Raw genomic sequence first — 20,801 nt, forward strand, 5'->3', positions numbered from 1 at the left:
TAGTGATATTTTTTAAAATGGTAAATGTATGAGGTAGTCAGTTATTTGCATAAATCTATCTATATGACCGCAATGACTGGGGAAGGGACAGGCACATGGTTGAGAGAAAGTCATAGGATGGTGTGGGATCTACCGGAAAGAAATTCTGTCTTTCTTTGGCTCAGCATGAGCCTGGGAAGATGAGGCCTACCTTTTGCTGTCAGCAGCAGTCCTGCCACCAGACGCAGCCCAACATCAAAGATAACCTGAAGACAAACGTAGCCAAATTCTAACGTCAGTTTGAGTACCTGTATCAACCGGAACGTGAGGCCGCTCTACAGCTGGTCTTGCATGCAAGTGCACCTAAAATTCTTTTTTATGTTCAAGTTCATTAGTTAAGGTTAGATGTGCCTTGCAAACAAATGAGACCTTACTGATTCCATCTCACAGAAGGATCAAGGTAGAAAGAAAGCTGCAAGCAGGACAATTTAAGTCATTCTGTATTTATTGGTATTCAGTCTGTTTTTCCCCAAGAGAAGATATACAGTCCGACATGGCCCATTTTAATAAATCCTCTGCTTCTGGATTTACATCCTGAATTTCTACGACCTCTAATCAAGGTTCAGTACTATCACACACAGTGGTTAAAATTTTTCCCTGAGATCATGAAGGCTGTGTTTTTAGCCACAGAATATTTTGCCTTACCAAAATTCAGGAGAAAACCGAAAACTGGAAGTCTTTTGGTAGGAGACGAGGCAGGCAACTTAGGTAGAATTCCTGAGAAAAAGGTGTAGAGTCAACTAATCCACTAATTAATATTTTCCTGACTGTGAACTATTATCCGTTCAATGTCGCTAAACATTCTAGAAGGGAAATACATTTTATTGCCTAGAAAGACACTTTATCACAGGGCTGTGTGCAGAGCATCTTGACTTTTGCTAACTGCCAGAGCCATCATGATGCCTCATTTCCAGTAAAGTGCAGAGTTAGTGAGGTATGAGCAGCCTCTCCCCAGTGGCATGTGGGAAAGAGAAACCCAGACATGGATGATGAGAAGAAATGGTTATCACATTAAGTGCTTAGGCCTCCAGTGTTTTTCAGAATGCTTTGAAATCAAAACAGCTCATGATCCTACACAAGTAGGAATGGCAGAGAGAGTCACTGGATTATCACCTCAAACCCCAGCCAAGGCAGTACACCAAAGCATAAGGGAAATGGCCATCAGCCCATGTCTTCCAGTACTGGTGCATGGAGAGTCCACTCTGAAGGGGATGGGGCTCCCAGCAGCCCCTCCTGGGTTGCGAGAAGCCACATTCTGGGAAGGAGCCAGCTCTCTGGGATCGGTTGCTCTTGGATTGTTGTGGTTCCTCACCCACCCATCCCCCTAAAATGGCACAATGGAATGACTGTGTTCTCTATTGAGGACTTCCCTTTTTAAAGATAAACAAGCACAAGTTTCCCTAATCTGATCCATATTCAATAGTGGGAGAAGGCAGCCAGTCCCAGGGTGGGGAGTGGGAAAGGAAGCCAGGCATCAGGCAAACACACTCAGGGACGACATGCTGGATAGCTTGCAGGCCTCTGAAGATGGAAAAGTGAAAGGAAAGCTGAGCATCAGCGGGCCGTGGCACTTCCAGATCATCATTCCATGGACACACGATCCCCCCTCTTAGGTTTTCTTGAGGTAGTTCTGACAGGCTTTTGCCATGTCCTTCAAGAAGTTAGGAACGCCATTCTGCAAAACAAAGGACACTATCACTTCTGTGTCCTTATGGTCATTTCTCCTGATTCTTTGAGATATGGCAAAGGTAAACAAACATGACTCTGAGAATAACAAATATGACAATAGGGCCCCTGTCCGATTTCTATAGAACATGGCCACAGATCATGACAGAAGACCCAAGGCAAAGGTGAGACTAGATAGCAGGGGACACTGTTGTGTATCTTGGCTTTACCTAGTAAAAAGCTAAGATGATCCTGAGACACCATTTTTTGAAAAGGAAAAACACAGGAAATGGGATTGGGTTGGGCTATGGGATTCTAACCCAGGAATCAGAGAAAGGACTTCTTTTACAGAATTAGGAAACGGTGAGGGTGGGGGGCAAAGGGCAGACTATGTTATTAGTTAGTGCTGAGCATTGTGTAAGACACCACCTTAATTTACCACTACTCTACAGGGTGGTAATACCTGTCCCCATTTTCGAAAGGGAAGAAATCAACAGCTTCCCTAGATTATACAAACAAAAGCTGGACCAGGACTCAAAACCACATGTGTTTGACTCAAAGCCTGTGCGCTTTGCACTCTCCCAGGGAATGGGCTGACCTCCCACCGGTAAGTAGCCCTCCTACAAAGCACTGAATGGTTCCCATAAAGCCAGGTTCTCTGGGGGTCTCTAGTGATCTGGCCACCACTGCAGTCCCCTCTCCTTACAGAGAAACAAAATAACAATAACAAAACTGGAGGCTTCCAGGCTTGGACACGTCTCTCGAGCCAGGTTGGCCTGTCATAAGCAGACACAAGGTCCAAAGGCACCATTTTTCATTTTTCCTACAAGGAGCAGGCTTTTATCTGGAGGATGCAGAGAGTGATCCTGGCAGGGTCTTGCTAGCAGGGAGGGTCTAACATTCCAGCTAAGGATTCTTCTCCTTTGTCCCAGCCTCTACATCCTGGATGTTGGCAACCTCAGTCCTAACTGTAGTCACTCAACCAAGCTGCTTCAATAAAAGAGCCTCATTAGGCCTGAGACACGGTGTCTCTTCAGCCTGACAGCCCCGTGGGCTAAGTCAACATTTGTCAAACACACTTCCCCCTCCTGCCTCCTGGGATCTCACCTTGGCGACCCAGTTTATCAGCCAGGATGGAATCTGGCCACCCGGGTTATCGAAGTAATACATGAAAACTAGAAGGGAAAGAAAGGACAATTCAGGAAGAGAAAAAAAATGTTAGAAATACAACAAACCCTGCAAAGCTTCCCCCTCTATCTTCAGGCCCCCGAAAGTAAGGAGGGAGGCAACACGGATTCAGGAGGACTTCTGTCCTCTGCCTTGCCTCACAGAATAAATGCATATATATTTATATTATAATATATATATTTATGTTAGACACACAGACACACACACATATTTTTAAAAACAAAGCCATAGGCAGATTTTGCTGCTACTGATTAAATGCCTGGCAAGTGCTAGACACTTGGATATAGTCTCTCATCTAATTATTTCTATCGGGGCGCCTGGGTGGCTGAGTCCTTAATATTCTGCCTTCGGCTCAGGTCACGATCCCGGGGTCCTGGGATAGAGCCCCGCATCGGGCTCCCTGCTCAGTGGGGAGCCTGCTTCTCCCTCTCCCATTCCCCCTGCTTGTGTTCCCTCTCTCACTGTGTCTCTGTCAAATAAATAAATCTTTAAAAAAAAATTATTTCTGTCATTCATTATCAGTCCAAAGGAGTTGGTAAAATTAAACCCCCACTTATAAAGGACAACATGGAGACTCAGAGCAATTAGGGTGGCATGTCCAAGGTGACAGATCTGAAAAGCTTCAGAATTATGGTTCAGAGGTTACCTCACACATAAGGCCACACTGATTCCCATACAACAAGTGGCTGGCTGCCCCCATTCTGCTCATAGCTTTTCTCTGTGCAGGCTGGAACTCAAGGCAGGCAGGTCCTAAGTCGGCTGAGCAGGAGCTGCGTCCTCAGGGATAGTCGTGCCAGCCCTCTTGCCCTACCCCACCCCCAGGCACAATGTATGTATCCCTAGGACTAGCCTGAAGTGAATTTTTAAACTTTCTGGTTTGATTTCCTGGGGACAATGCAAGAGTCAATAAAGAATGGGTTGAGGGGCGCCTGGGTGGCTCAGTCGTTGGGCGTCTGCCTTCGGCTCAGGTCATGATCCCAGGGTCCTGGGATCGAGCCCCACATCGGGCTCCCTGCTCAGTGGGAAGCCTGCTTCTCCCTCTCCCACTGCCCCTCTTGCGTTCCCTCTCTCTCTGTCTTTCTCGGTCAAATAAATAAATACAATCTTTAAAAAAAAAAAAAAAAAGAATGGGTTGAGTCAGATTTAACCATCCACCATGCACTCAAGCCAGGTTTCTGGGGGTGAACTGAATCTCTCCCCAGGTTTTGATCCCTTGTTTGTTTTACACCCGTGCCCATTCTCTGACCTCAGGGAAAAAGCATCACGCATTTTACATGCCTAACAATCAGCATGGCCTACGTATAGTGGCCCCAGCTGCTTTGCCAACATGTTCCCCGGCTTTACCTTTGCTCCCCTTCTTGCCATCACTCTCGATCGCTAGGCTCTGCTTATACTGATTCACCCGGACCACATCAGACCTCTCAGGAATCTGTGGCGCAGAAGTGCTCTGGGCCAGGACCACGTGGATCTTCTGCCCGTCCATGTCCAGGTCTCGCCGCTGTCGGATGTAGACATACTATACTGCTAGTCAAGGCATGATGCCAATGCCAGCATTTCAGATGGGTGGAAGGAAACCCCACAAGCCAGAAGCAAAGCGAGATGATTCTATTCCTCCCACCTGGCACTTGCTCCCAAATACTGTTCCTTTACTTCCCTGCCCTGTCTCCCTACCTGCACTGCAAGGTTGTACCCCATACAAGTTGATATTCTCATTTGACAGCATGCATTACCTACCTGTGAATGATTCCTTGATGCTTTCAATTATACGGGGAAACCACTCGTCCTTTCTCTAAGAAGGCACTGTGAGATATTAGAGGACTGATCACTCAGCAGCAGTGTGATTCTGCATTAGTTACTCAACCTTTCCGAAGCTAAGGGGGTTAGATTCCCCAGCAGGCACGCCTGGTGGGGGCACTGGAGAAAGACTGGGGCAGAATAAATACTCCATAAACACTGGGATCATTACCCTTTGTCCTGTCCTCCCCCAAAGCTCTAGTTAGTGACCTCTATGCACAGAGGATGGTCAAGCAATGTTACTTACACCTAGTGGTCAGAGGAAGAAACATTGGTACCTGAATATTTAGTAGGCAGATGTCCTCTCTGGGTTAACACTGGTTAACCACCCAGGATAACAAAGCCATTTCATCTCTATAAACACAGAGCACTCACTATGTCTATGGTACTGTAATAGGGAAGATAATTTACTCCTAAGAAACAATGAGAGTTACCATTTACTGAGCCCTTACTATGTGCCTTACATATAGCATCAGTTTTGATCCTGAAAAGGTCCCTGTGAGTTTGGTGTAAGTATCCTCATCCTACAGATGACAATATTGAGGCTCAGAGAAGTAAAGTAACTTGCCAAAGATCCCATGGCTCAACTGGAACCGGAGTGCAAACCCAGATCTGGCTCCAAAACCTAGTTCAACTTTCATAGCTGGACGGGCCTCAACAGAATTTTAGGTTTCACACTAGAAGGAATTCAAAGCCTAAACAATAAAAAATAAAAATAAATAAATTTTTAAAAATCACTCTGTAACATAATATACTCACTGTAACAGCAACAATGATAGCCCCATGCCACCACAGAGTCTCTGCAGCACCCAAAGGGGTCCCAGCCCTCACTCAGGCACCCTGCAGGATGCGCTACTGCTCCCGACTCTATGGACTGGCAAGTAAAGTTCTTAAATGTTTTGGGGGAGAAATGATGTTGCTTTGGCTCTGGCTTTCTGCCACCAAGACCTTTCACTTTTTCCTCACAGCAAAAATTGTCCCACTCTGTCCCAAAACTTGCTCATCTCATGTGACAGATACCACCTGACACTCCCATTAAGGAAAAACCAACCTGATATATTGATTAAAACTTGGCAGAGGTCTTCAAAAGTTTGGAAGGTTCAGCCTACCATAGGGCCTATGACCAGAGAACCACCAGTTCACTGAGGCCCAGAGAAGTGAAGGGACTTTTCCAAAGTCACACAACAAATCAGAGAATGAGCTCACATTCCATCTGGGATCTTCGGCTCCAAACGAATGTTCTTTTCCACTACCCTATTCTCTGTTCTCAAAAATTTAACCACCAGTGGAGAGACATGCATATAGAAAGATTAAGAAACTCATTATCGGATTGTGTGGTATTGGAAAAACAATTATATAGAACTTAAAGTAGGCCCAAGTGTCTACCCCTAAGACCTAACCAGCAGTGTCACAGTGAGGTCAGAGAGATGGGATCATGCCCTGGTCAAGGTCACCATCTCTGGGAATAGCTGGACATGGGTCCCAAACCTGCCTCTGCCACCCACTAGTTGTGTGAACCAGAGCAAAGTTCTGGACTTCTCTTTGCCTCAGTTTCCTTGACTATGAAATGAGGATGATGATACTTTGCACAGTTGTTGGCAGGATCAGGGAAAACCACATAAAATCTAAGGGTTAGAGTAATCCACAATTCGTTGAAATACATACCATATGTCGTACAAAGTACCTAGCAGTATGTAAGCAAGAAATAAACCCTTTATGGAGTTTATAATCTAATTGGGGCCAAAGAAAACACATACACTTAGACACAAAAACACAAACAATATACATAAAACACAGCCACATGCTCCTTCTCTTTCAAGAGAATAATTATTTAGGAAATACAGACTTATACAAAGCTAAAGCTAGAAAAGATCCCAGTGATCATCCAGTTTGGTGGTTTCCAAACTCTTTTTTTTTGAATCCACAAGATCCTTTGTTGACAGGATCTTCTATGGAAATTCAGTGTGTAACATACTCAGCTGCTGTGATTGAAGAGGACAGTGAAGGAGTGGAAATCTCACCGATCCTGCCCCCACCCTGCCTGTCCTTCAAATTTCCATCCCCCTTCCTAGGCTAGAACTAAGAGGGCTTCTTAGAACCTTGGAGTGTCAACTAAAACTCCCCACATTCCATTCAACTGTTTTAACGATAAATGAGGGTAAGAAACATACACCCAGTATCCAGAGCCAACAGTCAAGTAGGGATCACTGTGGGGTCAATAAAACAGGAGGTGAGATGAGGAGACGTGGAAAGTGGGGGCCTGGGGTCCAGTCCTCACTCTGCCACTAATCATCTGTACGTATGCCTCTGTCACTTTACCTCTCTGGGTGCCTTCCAACTCTAGATTGAGGGAATGTATTTTTGTTTTTTAAAGACTGTATTTATTAATTTGACAGAGAGCGAGAGCAGGAACACGAGCAGAGGGAGTGGGAGAGGGAGAAGCAGGTTTCCTGCTGAGCAGGGAGCCCGATGCAGGGCTCTATTCCAGGACCCTGGGATCATGACCTGAGCTGAAGGCAGATGCTAAACGCTGAGCCACCCAGGCGCCCCAAGGGAATGTATTAAACACTCTTTATAAATAGTTCTTTCCAGGTCCCCAATTCTGTGGTCCAACAATTTCAAGCCTTAGAAAACTTCTCAGGAAAGTCTAAGCTGCCCTCCAGTGACCACAATCACAGAGGCTCCACATGGTCAGGCCCAGACATCACACACTGAGGTCTCCAAAAGTCACACAAGAAGCAACAGTTTTAGCAGATGCTTTTTAAGAATCAAGAACAATGCTGTCTACACCTGCTGGGCATGCCACCATTGGGCAATGGCCAAAGGGCACAAGAAACATTTAGAAAGCCAAGTAGGAAGGATACGTCTCTGTTGGACATCGGAAAGGGGTACTTCACTTGCCAGTAGACCACGGTTTTTCCATTGCATTCCTTTTCATAGAGTTCTAAGGCAAACAAAAGAAGTTAATGTATCTGGAAACTTCTCGGCTCCAATTAACAAGAAGCCTAGGTATGATGACCTCTGAGGATATGATAAACCACTAAGAAGGCACAGAATTCTAGAAAAAATCAGACAGATTCATTAATGCTGAAAGCTTGTTGCCCAAGGGCAGAGTCTAGTAGACAAAAAAACACGGTAAAAAAGAAAATAACTCAACAAAATGTGTCCATTGTATAGCACAAGCAAGATTCTCAGAATGCAATAAAACAAAATCAGGCATCCAAAAATAGATGTTCAGGTTTTAAAATCAGGGCAACCACCAGATGTCACTAGAATCCCAATAGTTTTGCTTTTGAGACCTCTCTTTAGATTTCTTCACCTTTTACAGCTAGCCTGGGTCTGAGTCACCCAGTCCAGTGTGTTCAGCTGGGAAAAGAAGGTTCCAGAGAGGGCAGTGTCCTTCCTAAACAGCTAGGAAGTGGCATTAACTGTGGCTAACCCTGAATGTCTTCCTTCTCTCCTGTTTCTTTACATTCTACCATAGCTACAAGACCAGAATTCTTAGTATTCCATCATTCTACTGTGTGCAAATAGCAGCTGACTCTCAGCTGGAGAAAGCAAAGGAATTCAATGACATACACACCCTCTGACCCCAAGCTGTGCAGTAAGCTTCAAACCAACCATTTAGAGAAGGAGCCAAGCCAAGGCTGCTGAAATAACCATGAGAACCCCTTGAGGAGCTCCTGATGAAGGAAATGCATTATTTAATTCAGCTTTGGAAAGAAAATCTATAAGAAGCAAGGTCATGGATTAAAGAGCTTGCCAGGGCATTGGTGGCACGAGAGGCTAAAGACAGCCCTTGAGAGGAAGGGAAGAAGTGGACATGTTGCCTTTGCATGCTCAGCATCACCTCCCCCTTCCTGGACCAGCAATTTCAATTCTCCTTCAGGGCATCATCGTTTCCCTCCTCCTGACTATGTGGTTTAAGCAGAGTCCTTAAATTAAACTCAGCATTAATTTCTGGCTGGGAAAATGAACAAGACATGGCCCAGTGATTTGTTCAGGGATGGTGCATCTGGCCAGGGTCTTACCTTGTCACTCTAACAAGTTTGGGCCAAAAAGTGGTTCAGTAAAGACTCTCAGGTAACTCACAAATATCTAGAAGGACCAGAGTTAGGCTTAGAACTTCAGGATTATTCCAGAGAAGGCAAACTACTGCTGTGACTAGACTAGACACGATAGCATGAATGGCTGATGCCAAGTACCAAACATCAGAGGCTCTAGAGTGGTCTCTCCCAACGACAGATACCTTAGCCCTACCATCACCAAAAAATTGATTGTGATGCTGCCTGCTTGCTCCTGTTGTTCTCTCTCAAATTGAAGCTGCACGTTGTCTTATTGGCAACATCTGTATTACACCACTGAACCATGGCTGCTAAGGAGACTGGGACAGAGAACATCTGGCTTCTCCCTTGAATGGAGGAGCATCACAATTCACCCTAGATAGGAAGGGCATTTGAAAACACTAAGAGACCAAAACCATGACAAACATCCACAGGATGCCATGGCAGCAAATTGTGGGACGCTGGCTGCCATGAGTAGGAAAGTGGAATGCTCATTCCTGTTCCTGTGGGTTATTTATACGGTGAGACTATAAGCCTGGATCGTCTGGGGGTCATCTTTGCCATGACATAAGAATCTGCCTGAGAATTAGGTCAACTCAGGAGAAAACGGAGTCCAGATGGAGAAAACATTTAAACATTGGATGCAGTGTCCTGGGAGTCAGAAACCCCTGGACTTTTCAATGGCATGAACCAATAAACCCTTTCCTTTTCTCACACTGGTGTTTGTTAATTTCTTGTTGCTTGCAACCAAGGGTCCTGACTCTAGCAAGAGTCTTTCAGAGCTGACACGCCCCTGGGCTCGCTCTGCAGTTCTAGTCCACTGTGACTAAATGACAAAGGCCACTCCCAGCTCTAAGTGACAGGAGGATCACCTCTTTCATGCCTTTCATAGCTGTCCATTGCTTTCAGTGTCAAATCTAAGCACTGTAGCCTGGTGGCCAGACTGGGCCCCTGGGGATCTGGACCTTCCTCCCACCCTAGCTCTAGATTCTGCTACCCCAACAGCCCAGTAAAACCAAATTGCTCAGTTTTTGAACATGCCATCTGTTTCTTGCCTCCCTCGTTTTACTCAGGCTGTTCCCTGGGCCTCAAATAGCCTTAAACCACTCACCCCCTCACCCTCTCAGCTTCTCACCTATATGCATTCTTGTTTTTTGGTTTTTTGTTATTTGTTTGTTTGTTTGTTGCATTCCTGTTGTTTATAAAACTTTGATTCAACTTCCAAAACAAAGCTTGGATACCACCTCCTCCAAGAAGCCTTCTGTGACTACCTAGATATATGGGATGATGACAAACTTATAGTGAGAACAAAGTAGGCCTTGGAGCAAACTGGAGAGTGGCATCTGAGAGTATGCAAGGAATCACAAAAGCATGTTTCAGCCTAGCACTTAAGACTGTCTTGCCAAAATTAAAAATAAAACACAGTAGAAATTAAACCTGTTGCTTTCTACTGGCTAGAATAACAATAGATTCTACTTTCTAGATGACTTTTAAAAAAATAATAGGTGTCACTCACCTTTAACAAACTGGTCCCACTGTTTTCTGTAGTCTAAGTCCATATAGACATCTGCGAGTACAGCCGGTGGGCAATTGTCCAGAACACCAAACACTTTATACTCATAAAGTCCAGTCTGCTATGAAAACAGAAGAGGCAGAAACAATCTCTTGATTCCCAAATCAAGAGACAACTGGATTACACGGCATATGAAAAACTGTTCATGCAACACCACTACCGATTACATCCTCTGTGGTCTTGGTGACACAATGATGAAAAAGCAGATGAGGCCCCTGCTCTAGTGAGTCTTATATTTGCTTGTAGACATTGGTGGTGGTAGTGGCTATAAATGCTATCTAGGTAATCTGAACAGGTTATAAGGAAAGTTATAAATTTAGTGGTGCCTGGTTTGGTGGGGTTTCCTATATAATTAGGTGGTCAGGAAAGGCCTCTATGAGAGATAACCTTTATGAGAACATCTTATTCTAAATATAGAAGAAGCCAGTCATGGGAAGATAAGTAAAACTCATTCCTGGTAGGGAGAAGGGCCTCTGGTTGATGGACTGGCATGCCGAAATAAGAGAAAGGCACAGCATCCAGAGAACTGTGGATGGGGGAGAGTGGTAGGAGCTGAGGTCTCAGAGTTAGTGGGGGCCAGACTCCAAAGGGCTTTGTAAACCAGGGTAAGGGATAAGGATTTTGTTCTAACTACTAAGGAAAACCAATGAGTTACTTTAAATGGGGGGAATAATAAATAAAAAGATGATTCTTGCTGCTTGGTAGAAAGTAGATCATAAGGGAGCAAAGAGATGGATTTGAAAACCAGTGCAATGGGTGCAGATAAGAGATGATGGGGATCTGAACAAGGAGGTGATGACAGTGATGGAGAGAAGCCCAGTGATTTAGGGATATATTTAGAAGTAGTGTCAGCAGGAAGTGCTGGCAGACTACCTGTGGGTAAAGAGAAAGCGAAGAACTGTGTCTTAGAACCTCTGCTTGAACAACCAGGTAAATGGGAGCTCCATGCCCTGGGGAAACCAAGAGTTCTACTTTTGAATTTCAGATGCTTATTACAAATCCCAGTGGGAGTATCATATAGGCAGCTAGCAATCTGGGGACAGGTTACTATTTTAGACATCCACAGGGCATAATGAAACCCAGCACATTGTTTTTATCAATTCCAAGACAGAATTTTTCAACAACTTCTTCCTTTAACTTAAGAACCAGTAAATAAAAGAAAGAAACAGCAGTGTCAAATCACATTAGTCCCCTTTATTCAGAAAAAAGACCATTTCTAGATGCGAAAGTATAAGAGAGTTCTTTTGTTGTTGTTGTTGTTGTTGTTGTATAGAACATAGTCTAAATAAATAAATAAAGTAGAGAGTTCCCGTTTTTTGTTTTTTTTTTTCAGGTGAGGCCATATCCTCCTTTGTGAGAGTTCGGGGCTAGAGCGGGCCATGCTATACATTTCACTTTCTGTCCAATGGCAGCTAACAATTCCTGACCCTCCCCTTGCCTAAAGGCTCTATCCTTAAGATTAAACCAAAGGTTTTTAGATTAATTTCCATGCAAAAGCAAACAAACAAAAACGATTTTAGAATGACGTGTTCTTCCATGCGCTAAAGAAACGTTATTGGCTAACCGAACTTGAATAAAGCGATACTCTTAAAACCAATGCCAAGGAGTTACGTTAGGTCGAGAGGTAAACATGGTGAAGCTTTCCAGAGATCTTGAGGCAGCAAGGGTTTCCTGGCTCAGGAAGCATAACCCAGGGAAAAACACATCCTAGTTTAGGAATCTTCGTAAGTATGTTAAAGTACCTGGTAAGAAATGGAAGATGACATTGAAACTGAATTCATAAAACTCTTCCAGGCCTAAAAGTATATGACTTTATTCCAAGGGTTTCCAACCAGCAAATGACAAACTAGTAGATCTGAACCCCTCACAGGCTGTGCCATGGATACCCCAAAGGAAGGGCAGACAGCAGGAGAAACAGCTCCTTCTCCCTCTTCTCCCCTCCCCTCACACATAGGGGAAGGTAGTGAGGGTTTATACATATCCACCGGTTTACTAATCAACTTTGGAAGAGAGACCATTAGTTCCCTGTTCAAACATACGGGGGCCCCATTTTCTGTACACACTGACTGAGCAGAAGGGGTAATTGTTGAGATAATGATCTCAGTTTACATGAGTTAACTTTGGTTATCTGGATAAATTAAGACAAACTGTTTCCTTAAAGTGGTTCCCTTCCCCTTCTGAATTTAGTTACTGCCCTAAGTGACCTCAGTCCTATACACATCACAGAAAAGAAAAACAGAAAGCCCTCTTAGGAAGAGAAAAATAAAATGATGTGATTTACATGAATACAGAAGAATGAACTATTGTTACAACTTCCTTATACACTCCCTTCGTGGAGAACTGAGAAATGCCAGGGCTCCAGAGGAACAGAATGCTCGGTACCACTTCACTATCAGTAAAATGTTCTTTTCAAGTAATGTACAGCCCGCCCAAATTCTTGGATCAAGGCACTTTTTCACCCATTCTTTCTTTCTAAAAAGGAACTCAGCAAACATACATATTTATTTTGTCTTTTTAAAAAAATTAATTTTTTATAATTGTAGAAATAATATTCATTATAGGAGAATTGGAAAATGCCAAAAAAAGAGTAAGGAGAAAAAAAATGGCTTGTGACTCCATCATCCACAAACACCTAGTTTAATATTTGACATATTTAAGCACATAAATACTTCTATATGTTACAAAATGGGAATGATGTTTAACAAGCTATAGAGAGATCACACCTAATTTAATTCTTCTCATAAGTCAACATTTCCAATATTTTAAAAATATAAATACTGCTGGAACACTCTATCATTTCATACGGACCAAGTTGGTCCACAATTCTAATTTTTTCATTAGGAAAGTTTCCTTAGAGATAAATTTTGGAGTAGAAGGTATTACCATTTTAAGGTTCTTTATGCTTTTTAAAAGCCTTTAAGACATTTGTACCAATTTATACTCTTGCCAGTCGCACAGGAGCATCTCAAAAGGACTGGGTACCATGTTCATACAAACAATTTGATAGGAAAAAGCATGAAACTCAGCTTGATTTGGGCAAAGTTTTTATTACTGATCTGTAAGATCTCCTTAAAATTAAAAATATAAATGTTCTGCATATATGTCTCTAAAATTACTAGTACTTCAGTAAATGATTCCAAATAAGTTTACTCAAGAGGTTACTGGCTTTCCTGAAGCTCCTCCAGAAAACCATTTCTAAGAATGTCTCCATTTCTTTATCATGTTGTAAAACACGGTGCATACTTTTCTAATGCTCCATTTATAAATGAAATAAAAATTATTCAGTGGTAGAGAATCAGTAAATATCTTGTGTAGAATACAATGACCAGAAGAAACAGAAGATGTGGCATAGCATACAGTACCTTCTTTCTTGCTAAGAGAAGCTCTATGGCAATGTACACAGCTAACTTTGCAGGACTGAATATGGATGTTTAGAGCTGTAGCAGCTATTTTGTAATGAAGAGGTAACAAAAAGGAGGAGGAAACGTAAAAAGACTCAAGCGTATTACTGGCATCACTGATCAGCTACACCAGTGCCAGCAACTACTGATCTCTGCCCAACTTGTTAAGTGAGAAAAATAAACCCCTTTAAGTCACTGTTAGTACAGTTTCCTGTGGTATTGCAATGACACATATAAGAGAGGAAGCTTTGTGTCATAAGATTCATATTTATATTGTGCATCACGTGGGTGTTTACCCACCCTTCAGAGTAAATCTGTCAATCTAGAGCACACCATACCAGATAAATACCAAAAATTATTAAAGATATCCTATTCAAACTCAGAAAAGAAAGAGAAAATTGACCTGTAGAGTAACATAGATGTGGATTACACCAGGCATCTCGTCAGAAACCAGCCGTGTAGCTTTTACGAAGATGGCGCCGAAGGCTAAGAAGGAAGCCCCTGCCCCTCCCAAAGCTGAAGCCAAAGCAAAGGCTTTGAAGGCCAAGAAAGCGGTGCTGTAAGGCGTCCACAGTCACAAAAATAAAGAAGATCTGCACGTCACCTACATTCCAACGACCCAAGACACTGCGTCTGCGGAGACAGCCCAAATATCCTCGAAAGAGCGTCCCCAGGAGAAACAAGCTTGATCACTATGCCATCATCAAGTTCCCCCTGACTACTCAGTCAGCCATGAAGAAAATAGAAGACAACAACACACTTGTGTTCATTGTGGATGTCAAGGCCAATAAGCACCAGATCAAACAGGCTGTGAAGAAGCTCTATGACATTGACGTGGCCAAGGTCAACACCTTGATCAGGCCTGATGGAGAGAAGAAGGCATATGTTCAACTGGCTCCTGACTATGATGTTTTTGATGTTGCCAACAAAATTGGAATCATCTAAAACTGAGTCCAGCTGGCTAAATCTAAATATAAATTTTTTCACCAAAAAAAAAAAAGAAAGAAACCAGCCATGTAAAAAGAGAGTGGAGTAAAATATATACTATACCGAAAGAAAAAAAAGCCACCAACCTGGAATTCTATATCCAATGAAACTGTCTTTCAAAAGTGAAGGAGAAATAAAAGTTTTTCAGACAAATAAAAACTGAGGGAATTCATCAGCAGCAGACCTATTATGGAAGAAATGTTAAAAGATGTTCAAAGGGAGGGAAAAAATTATATAGGTCAGGAACTCAGATCTACATAACATAGAAAGTACCTGTTTTATTGTCTTCAAGCTTCTTGAAGGTATGAACTTTGTCTTACCCATCAGGTATCACCAGGGCTTAGCATAATGCCAGGCACACAATAGGTCCTAAAGACCACTTGAATGAGTACACGAACAAATAATTTGGAATTTTCATTAACCCAAAGGTAGCTATGGAAACATGTCTATCCTAAACTAAATGGCAAGATAAGGTTGTTAGGTCTATCTCTAAGCTTTTCTGGGTCTTAAAAACACAGTAAAAGTCCCAGGCTAAAATTCAAAGGTTTGTATTTGCACAGATGCTCCCTTTCTTATAAAAATATATTCATTTGCATAATTTCCCTGAAGGATAAACTAGCCTCACAAAATAATGTCAAGGGACAGTGAGCTTGTGAAGTAACAAACTATTCCTACCGGAGGCCCACTAGAATTCTCCTTCCACCCATACATAGTGACTCTAATGTCAACAGCAGGTCGGAAGACCAAGCAAGAACAATATTCCACTCCACATTGCTCCAGATCTGCCCCTGGTTCACCCTGATATTGGTATGGTATCATGTCCAAGGATCCAGAATGTCCAAATCCTTACTGACAAGTCACTTCCCCTCTCAAAGTGTCCGCAAGGCCCAATGACAATCAGAGTTTTGTTTTATTAATAGTCACCTCCTGTGAACCCCATGTAGGAACTTGGTGAAAGACAAGATGAGGCATGAAGCTTGGCTTATAGCCAGAGACAGAGTGGGGGGGTCCTACTCACCCCTCTCCCCTCAGTCCCCCAATTTAAATCTTGGGACCAACATTCTCATACAGCCTCATACCACATACTCTTCCTGAGAGAGAAGTGAGGAGGGGAAGACCTGAGGCTCTGAAATATCCATCCCATTGTGTGCTCAGGAAGATGGAAAAGGAGAGGGAGAGAGAGACAATATGAGCAAGAGAGCCGAAGAGCTAGTCTCCATCTGTAGCAGGTAGAAGAGTGCCACACATGGGTGCTTGGCATTCAACATGGCAGCCCTGCCCACTAGTAAAATATGGCTTGATAAGTGTCTCAGGTTCAATAACCGTTCTATCACTCATGTTGGTAACTCCTCTTAGCAGAGAGGCAGAAGGGTGAAAGAAGGGGGCAGAATTGTCCTATAATCTGGGAAAGAAGACACTCATGACGCAAATCCGTTTATCTCACCTGTGGGGGTGGTACTGGAAACTTTTCATTCATTGAGGTAAATCTGTTCTCATGGGAGTTAAATCTGTGTTTCCCTCCTAAAGGCCTAACTTTCTGTTACCCAGCCTGGCTAAGCACAATTTTCCCAAGAGTGCCAGGGTTTTGTATTTCAGTAAGTGGACAGTATTGAAAAGAACAGTCCCTGGAAAAGAACTGTCTGCTCCTCACCACACTCTTTGATTAGAAGACCCTATTAAGGACAAAAGCACAATGCAAGGCAATCCCTTCTCACAGTGCCAGACATTCAGATTTAAAAATATTAAGTTAAGCCATTAACCAGATCAGCTCAGACCACTATTTACTTGGTCTAAATTGAGGATGTGAAGCTCGGCAGGCTGGTTTCAGACTGTTGGCATGTCACAGGGTCTTTTGGGATGGTAACACAGCACAAAGCTCCAACAAGATCTGACTGTAGATCACTGGGAATGCTTCTGTAAGTGACCTGTGGCCCTTCTTTACCAGGGGGACTTCTCAGCACAACTCAGAGGTCAACATTCACTCCCAAGTGGCCCTAACTTAAAAATCAAGAAGAGTGAGCCTTCAAATGGACATTGCTTTTGTCTTACAATATTCCTTTTTTCCACTCTTACCTTTCTGTTTCTACAGCTTCTCTAGGGCACTCCCCTCCTCTCGACATCAGAACCCCCGCCCTCCATCTCCCAGCACCATGCTGGATGCTTCCCATACATCGGTGATACTCAAAGTATAGTCCCTGGACTGGTAGCTTCAGCATCACTTGGTAACTGATTAGAAATAAAACGCAAACAAAAGAAGAAAAAAAGAAATGTAATGCAAAATTTCATGCCCCACACCGATCCACTGAACCAGAAACTGGGAGTGGGGTCTTGATTCTGAATTTTAACAGGCCCTGTGGGTGATTCTGCTTCATGCTGAAGTCTGAGTACCACACTGCCATATATCATTTCATTTCACGATTGTTGAGAGGTCAATATCATCCTGAAAGGTAACTATTGTCCTTGTTTTGAAAATGAGGAAGCTGAGATTTCATCAAGAAAAAGTAACTTTATCACCCTGCTAATAAGTGGGGACTGGCTCCTGGCTACTCTCCAACCCTAGCTTTACCCCAGTCCTGTACCCTTCTGGCTCTTCCTGGAAAACAAGGCAAGCTCAGCCTGGCTCAGGGACTCCCACTCAGCGTTCCCTCTACTACAGTTTTTTAAAACCCAGCATGTCCATTTGAATCTCATTAAAAACAACAACAAATCATTTTATTATGAAACATTTCAAACACACACAAAAGTAGGGAAAACAGAAGTAGATCAACCCCTATAATGAAAGGGGAGTTTTTCAAAAGGACTACCCAAGCCCCAACCCAGATCAATTAAACCTGGGATTCTAGGATAGGGCTTGGTCATGTCTTTATAGCTCCTCAGGTGATTCTAATTGCTTGAGCTTTGAGAAACACTCTCTGGACATTTCTCCTCCATATTTGCATGATGCCATCTCCCACTTCATTTCTATCTCCACTCAAATGTTACCTCTGCAGGGGGGCTCTCCAGATTCCCTTAATCTAAAACACAACACATCACCCCTGGCCACCACTGCCATACCATCTCTCTATCCCTTCATCCCACTTTACTTTCTTCATAGCATTTTTCACCCAACATCTCATTATATACTATGGGTTTATTCTCATCAGTGAATGTCATTCATTGTTTAAGAACTCATTCATTGAAACAGTAGGTGCATCTTCCTGTTCACTGCTTATCCCCAGTGTTGTGAGGGCAACAACACATGGGAGGCATTAGATGAATATTCTCTGAATGAAAAAAATGAATGATAGTGGAAATAGTGGAGATTTTAACCCAGGACGATCTGCTTCCAAAACCCATGTTCTTCCCATAATACCACGTGGCAGCTCTGGGCTAGTTTTCCTTAGTCTCCAGAAAGAGAGAGTAGTTCTTGCCTTGAAGCAAGCTGTAAATTTGGTGCTGAGCTTATCAAAGCAGGCTGGTTCAATACTTTTTACTAGTCCTGAGGTCTTGTGTGGCTTACTTCACAACTCGTGGTCTTATTTCCACTGTAAAATAGGAAAATAAGCCTGTCCCTATCTTCCATATTGGTTTATAGGGATAAAGGAAACTTATATGTGACAGCATTTTGTAAATTAAATCACCATGTAAAGGTAAGTTATTAACATTACAACATGAGGAGGAAAAAAGAGAAGATGGAAACAGCAGGCAAACAGAGCAGAGCAAAGAAATGAACGGAAAAGATGAGGGTGTTGGACAGAATGGTTTCAAAGAAACTTTCAAAGTCCAAAAATTCTGTGATTTAAATAGGAAAGGAGAAAATGAAAAAGTATCAAAATACTATATATCAAAAGTAGCCATCTGTCCAAGAACATGATTCAGAATTATCTACTAAAAAAAAAAAAAAGCTACAACCTTTTTAAATTTTAAAATATAATTTATTTGTTACAGTGGAAAACTCAAATGCCTCTATACTTATTTCAATCTTTTCAAAACATGTAATAATAGATGATCATCAGAGCTCACCAAGGACCAACATAAATGGCTATACGTGATCCAGATGTAGGACTGGCTTTATTACGATGGGGATATTCATCTACAGAATATGGTCCTCAGGGCACCTGGGTGTCTCAGTCCATTAAATGTCTGCCTTCGGCTCAGATCATGATCCCAGGATCCTGAGATCGAGCCCTACATCTGACTACTCAGCGGGGAGCCTGCTTCTCCCTCTCCCTCTGCTGCTCCCCCCTGGTTGTGCTCTCTGTCAAATAAATAAATAAAAATCTTAAAAAAAAAAAAAAAAAAGAATATGCTCCTTCCACAAGTCATGGTAAATACTTTTATAAAGAGGGTCCCTTTCACATGGGCACTACATGTAAACTTACTGCTGCAAAACTCAAGTAATCCAAGAAGATTTACCAGATTACCAGTCTCATTTTCCCTTTATGGGTCTTAGAGATGCCAAGAAAAATTAGAGTAATTAACAAGAAAATGGGGAAAGACAGAGGGGGGGGATCAAGGCACTCATCTCAATAGAGTTGAAATCTTTATTTATTTTATTTTTTATTTTTTATTTTTTTAAAGATTTTATTTATTTATTTGACAGAGAGAGACACAGCGAGATAGGGAACACAAGCAGGGGGAGAGGGAACACAAGCAGGGGGAGTGGGAGAGGGAGAAGCAGGCTTCCCACCGAGCAGGGAGCCCGATGTGGGGCTCGATCTCAGGACCCTGGGATCATGACCTGAGCCGAAGGCAGACGCTTAACGTCTGAGCCACCCAGGCGCCCCGAGTTGAAATCTTTAGATGGCTATTAAGAAATAGGATGAATGAAGCAGAAAGATATTGATGGGGGTGAGGCTAAAGCCTTAATGCAGCACCTTCAAAAATTAGGAACCCCCTGGTGGCCCTTCAACATTAAAGGGTCCCAGATAAGTCCACTCTGTTTACCCCAGTTGTTGGAATTTAAAAAGCCAGAAAGCAAAGACGTCAGTAAGAAACCTCACCTGGAATCACCTGCACAAATGGTCAGGTAGATTAATCAAGATGAAGATTGACGACAGAGGGGCCCCAGTCTTCTGGTGTGACCTCCAGTTGGGGACCTGAGGACCCAAGGCCATATGCACTCATGTGGGTAAAATGGTTTGGGTGGGTGGAAGAAAAGACATATAATGGTAACATGCAGGGTGGATTAAACACCACTGGACCATAAGACAGATAAAGGGCTTTGCGTCAGATAGGTGCAGGTCTATACAGAGTGTGGGACAAGTTGATTTCACATTTGATAAGGTGTGGTATTCAGATGAAAAGATTTCCTAACTAGAAATTAGAGGGAATTCCCTTCCGGGAGGAAGGTAAAACATGGGACTCGAGTCAACCTGGAAATAAAATGAGGCTTTAGCAAAGTGGGCCAGGCAGCAAATAATGCTGGAAAAAGCTAGAACCCAGTATGGATTCTAGGAAAGGGCTCATACCCTGACCCAACAGGGCCTCTTGACATTTTAATACAGATGGAAATCAAAGTGGCCCTGGATGGCCCTTCATCCTAGCTGCTGAGGCTCAAGGGCACACCTACTGGAATCCCATGGCCCTTTAAACTTAGAGAAGTTATCTGGGAGTACCTGTAATTTACATCAGTGTACCATGACTGCCTTCATCCCTAGAACAGTTGAAATAAGACATACAGTATGGTTAATAGGGGTGGGAACTATTCTGAAGACCACTCATGTCCTCCCCACCAGAGAGAAGTGGGCCTGCTACATAAAAATACACAATGAAAACAATACACAGTACAAAGCCAGTCACTGTCTCAGCTCACAGGCACAAAAGCAAAAGAGCACAGGTCCATTGGAGGGGTAAAGGAGTCTGGGTTGGCTAGAGGACAGGGGGCATGCAGATCAGTCAGGGACATAAAGCTGGAAATGTTAAGTTGGGACCAAACTAGTTCAGTACAGAAAGTCAACCATTTCTGACAGTACAACTTATAATTTTTCCACTTTACAAAAGCACAAAAGCCATATGCATTCAGTAGAAACTGTACTTTGAATTTGGAATCTCAATCTTTCCCAGGGCTAGTGAAGTGTGGTACGGTACCTTCTCCTATTGCTGGGCAGG

The 20,801-nt window shown here is 43.0% G+C and overlaps 1 protein-coding gene and 1 pseudogene across 5 annotated transcripts in view; one reads left to right on the forward strand and one right to left on the reverse strand.

Annotated features, from left to right (window-relative positions):
• Positions 1 to 466: 466 nt before the first annotated feature.
• The window catches only part of PCTP (phosphatidylcholine transfer protein), a 254,907-nt gene continuing 234,572 nt past the window's right edge, over positions 467 to 20,801 (reverse strand). For 4 of the 5 annotated variants that reach the window (XM_064582756.1, XM_045889199.3, XM_054510889.2 and 1 more), the window contains 5 exons: positions 10,267 to 10,384; positions 7,551 to 7,630; positions 4,237 to 4,408; positions 2,812 to 2,879; positions 467 to 1,714 (listed from right to left, as the gene is read on the reverse strand). In XM_064582756.1, the coding sequence (XP_064438826.1) occupies positions 1,649 to 1,714; positions 2,812 to 2,879; positions 4,237 to 4,408; positions 7,551 to 7,630; positions 10,267 to 10,309 (429 nt within the window). In that variant the 5' untranslated portion in view covers positions 10,310 to 10,384 and the 3' untranslated portion in view covers positions 467 to 1,648. The remainder of the gene's footprint in view (positions 1,715 to 2,811; positions 2,880 to 4,236; positions 4,409 to 7,550; positions 7,631 to 10,266; positions 10,385 to 20,801) is intronic. The other variant, XM_045889197.3, reaches the window with a different exon arrangement.
• On the forward strand, positions 14,198 to 14,669 carry LOC123854155 (large ribosomal subunit protein uL23-like; annotated as a pseudogene).

This window comes from Mirounga angustirostris, unplaced genomic scaffold, assembly GCF_029215605.1.
Source record: "Mirounga angustirostris isolate CCGP_5_RB_7025 unplaced genomic scaffold, mMirAng1.0.hap1 SCAF_17, whole genome shotgun sequence".
Lineage (NCBI taxonomy): Eukaryota > Metazoa > Chordata > Mammalia > Carnivora > Phocidae > Mirounga > Mirounga angustirostris.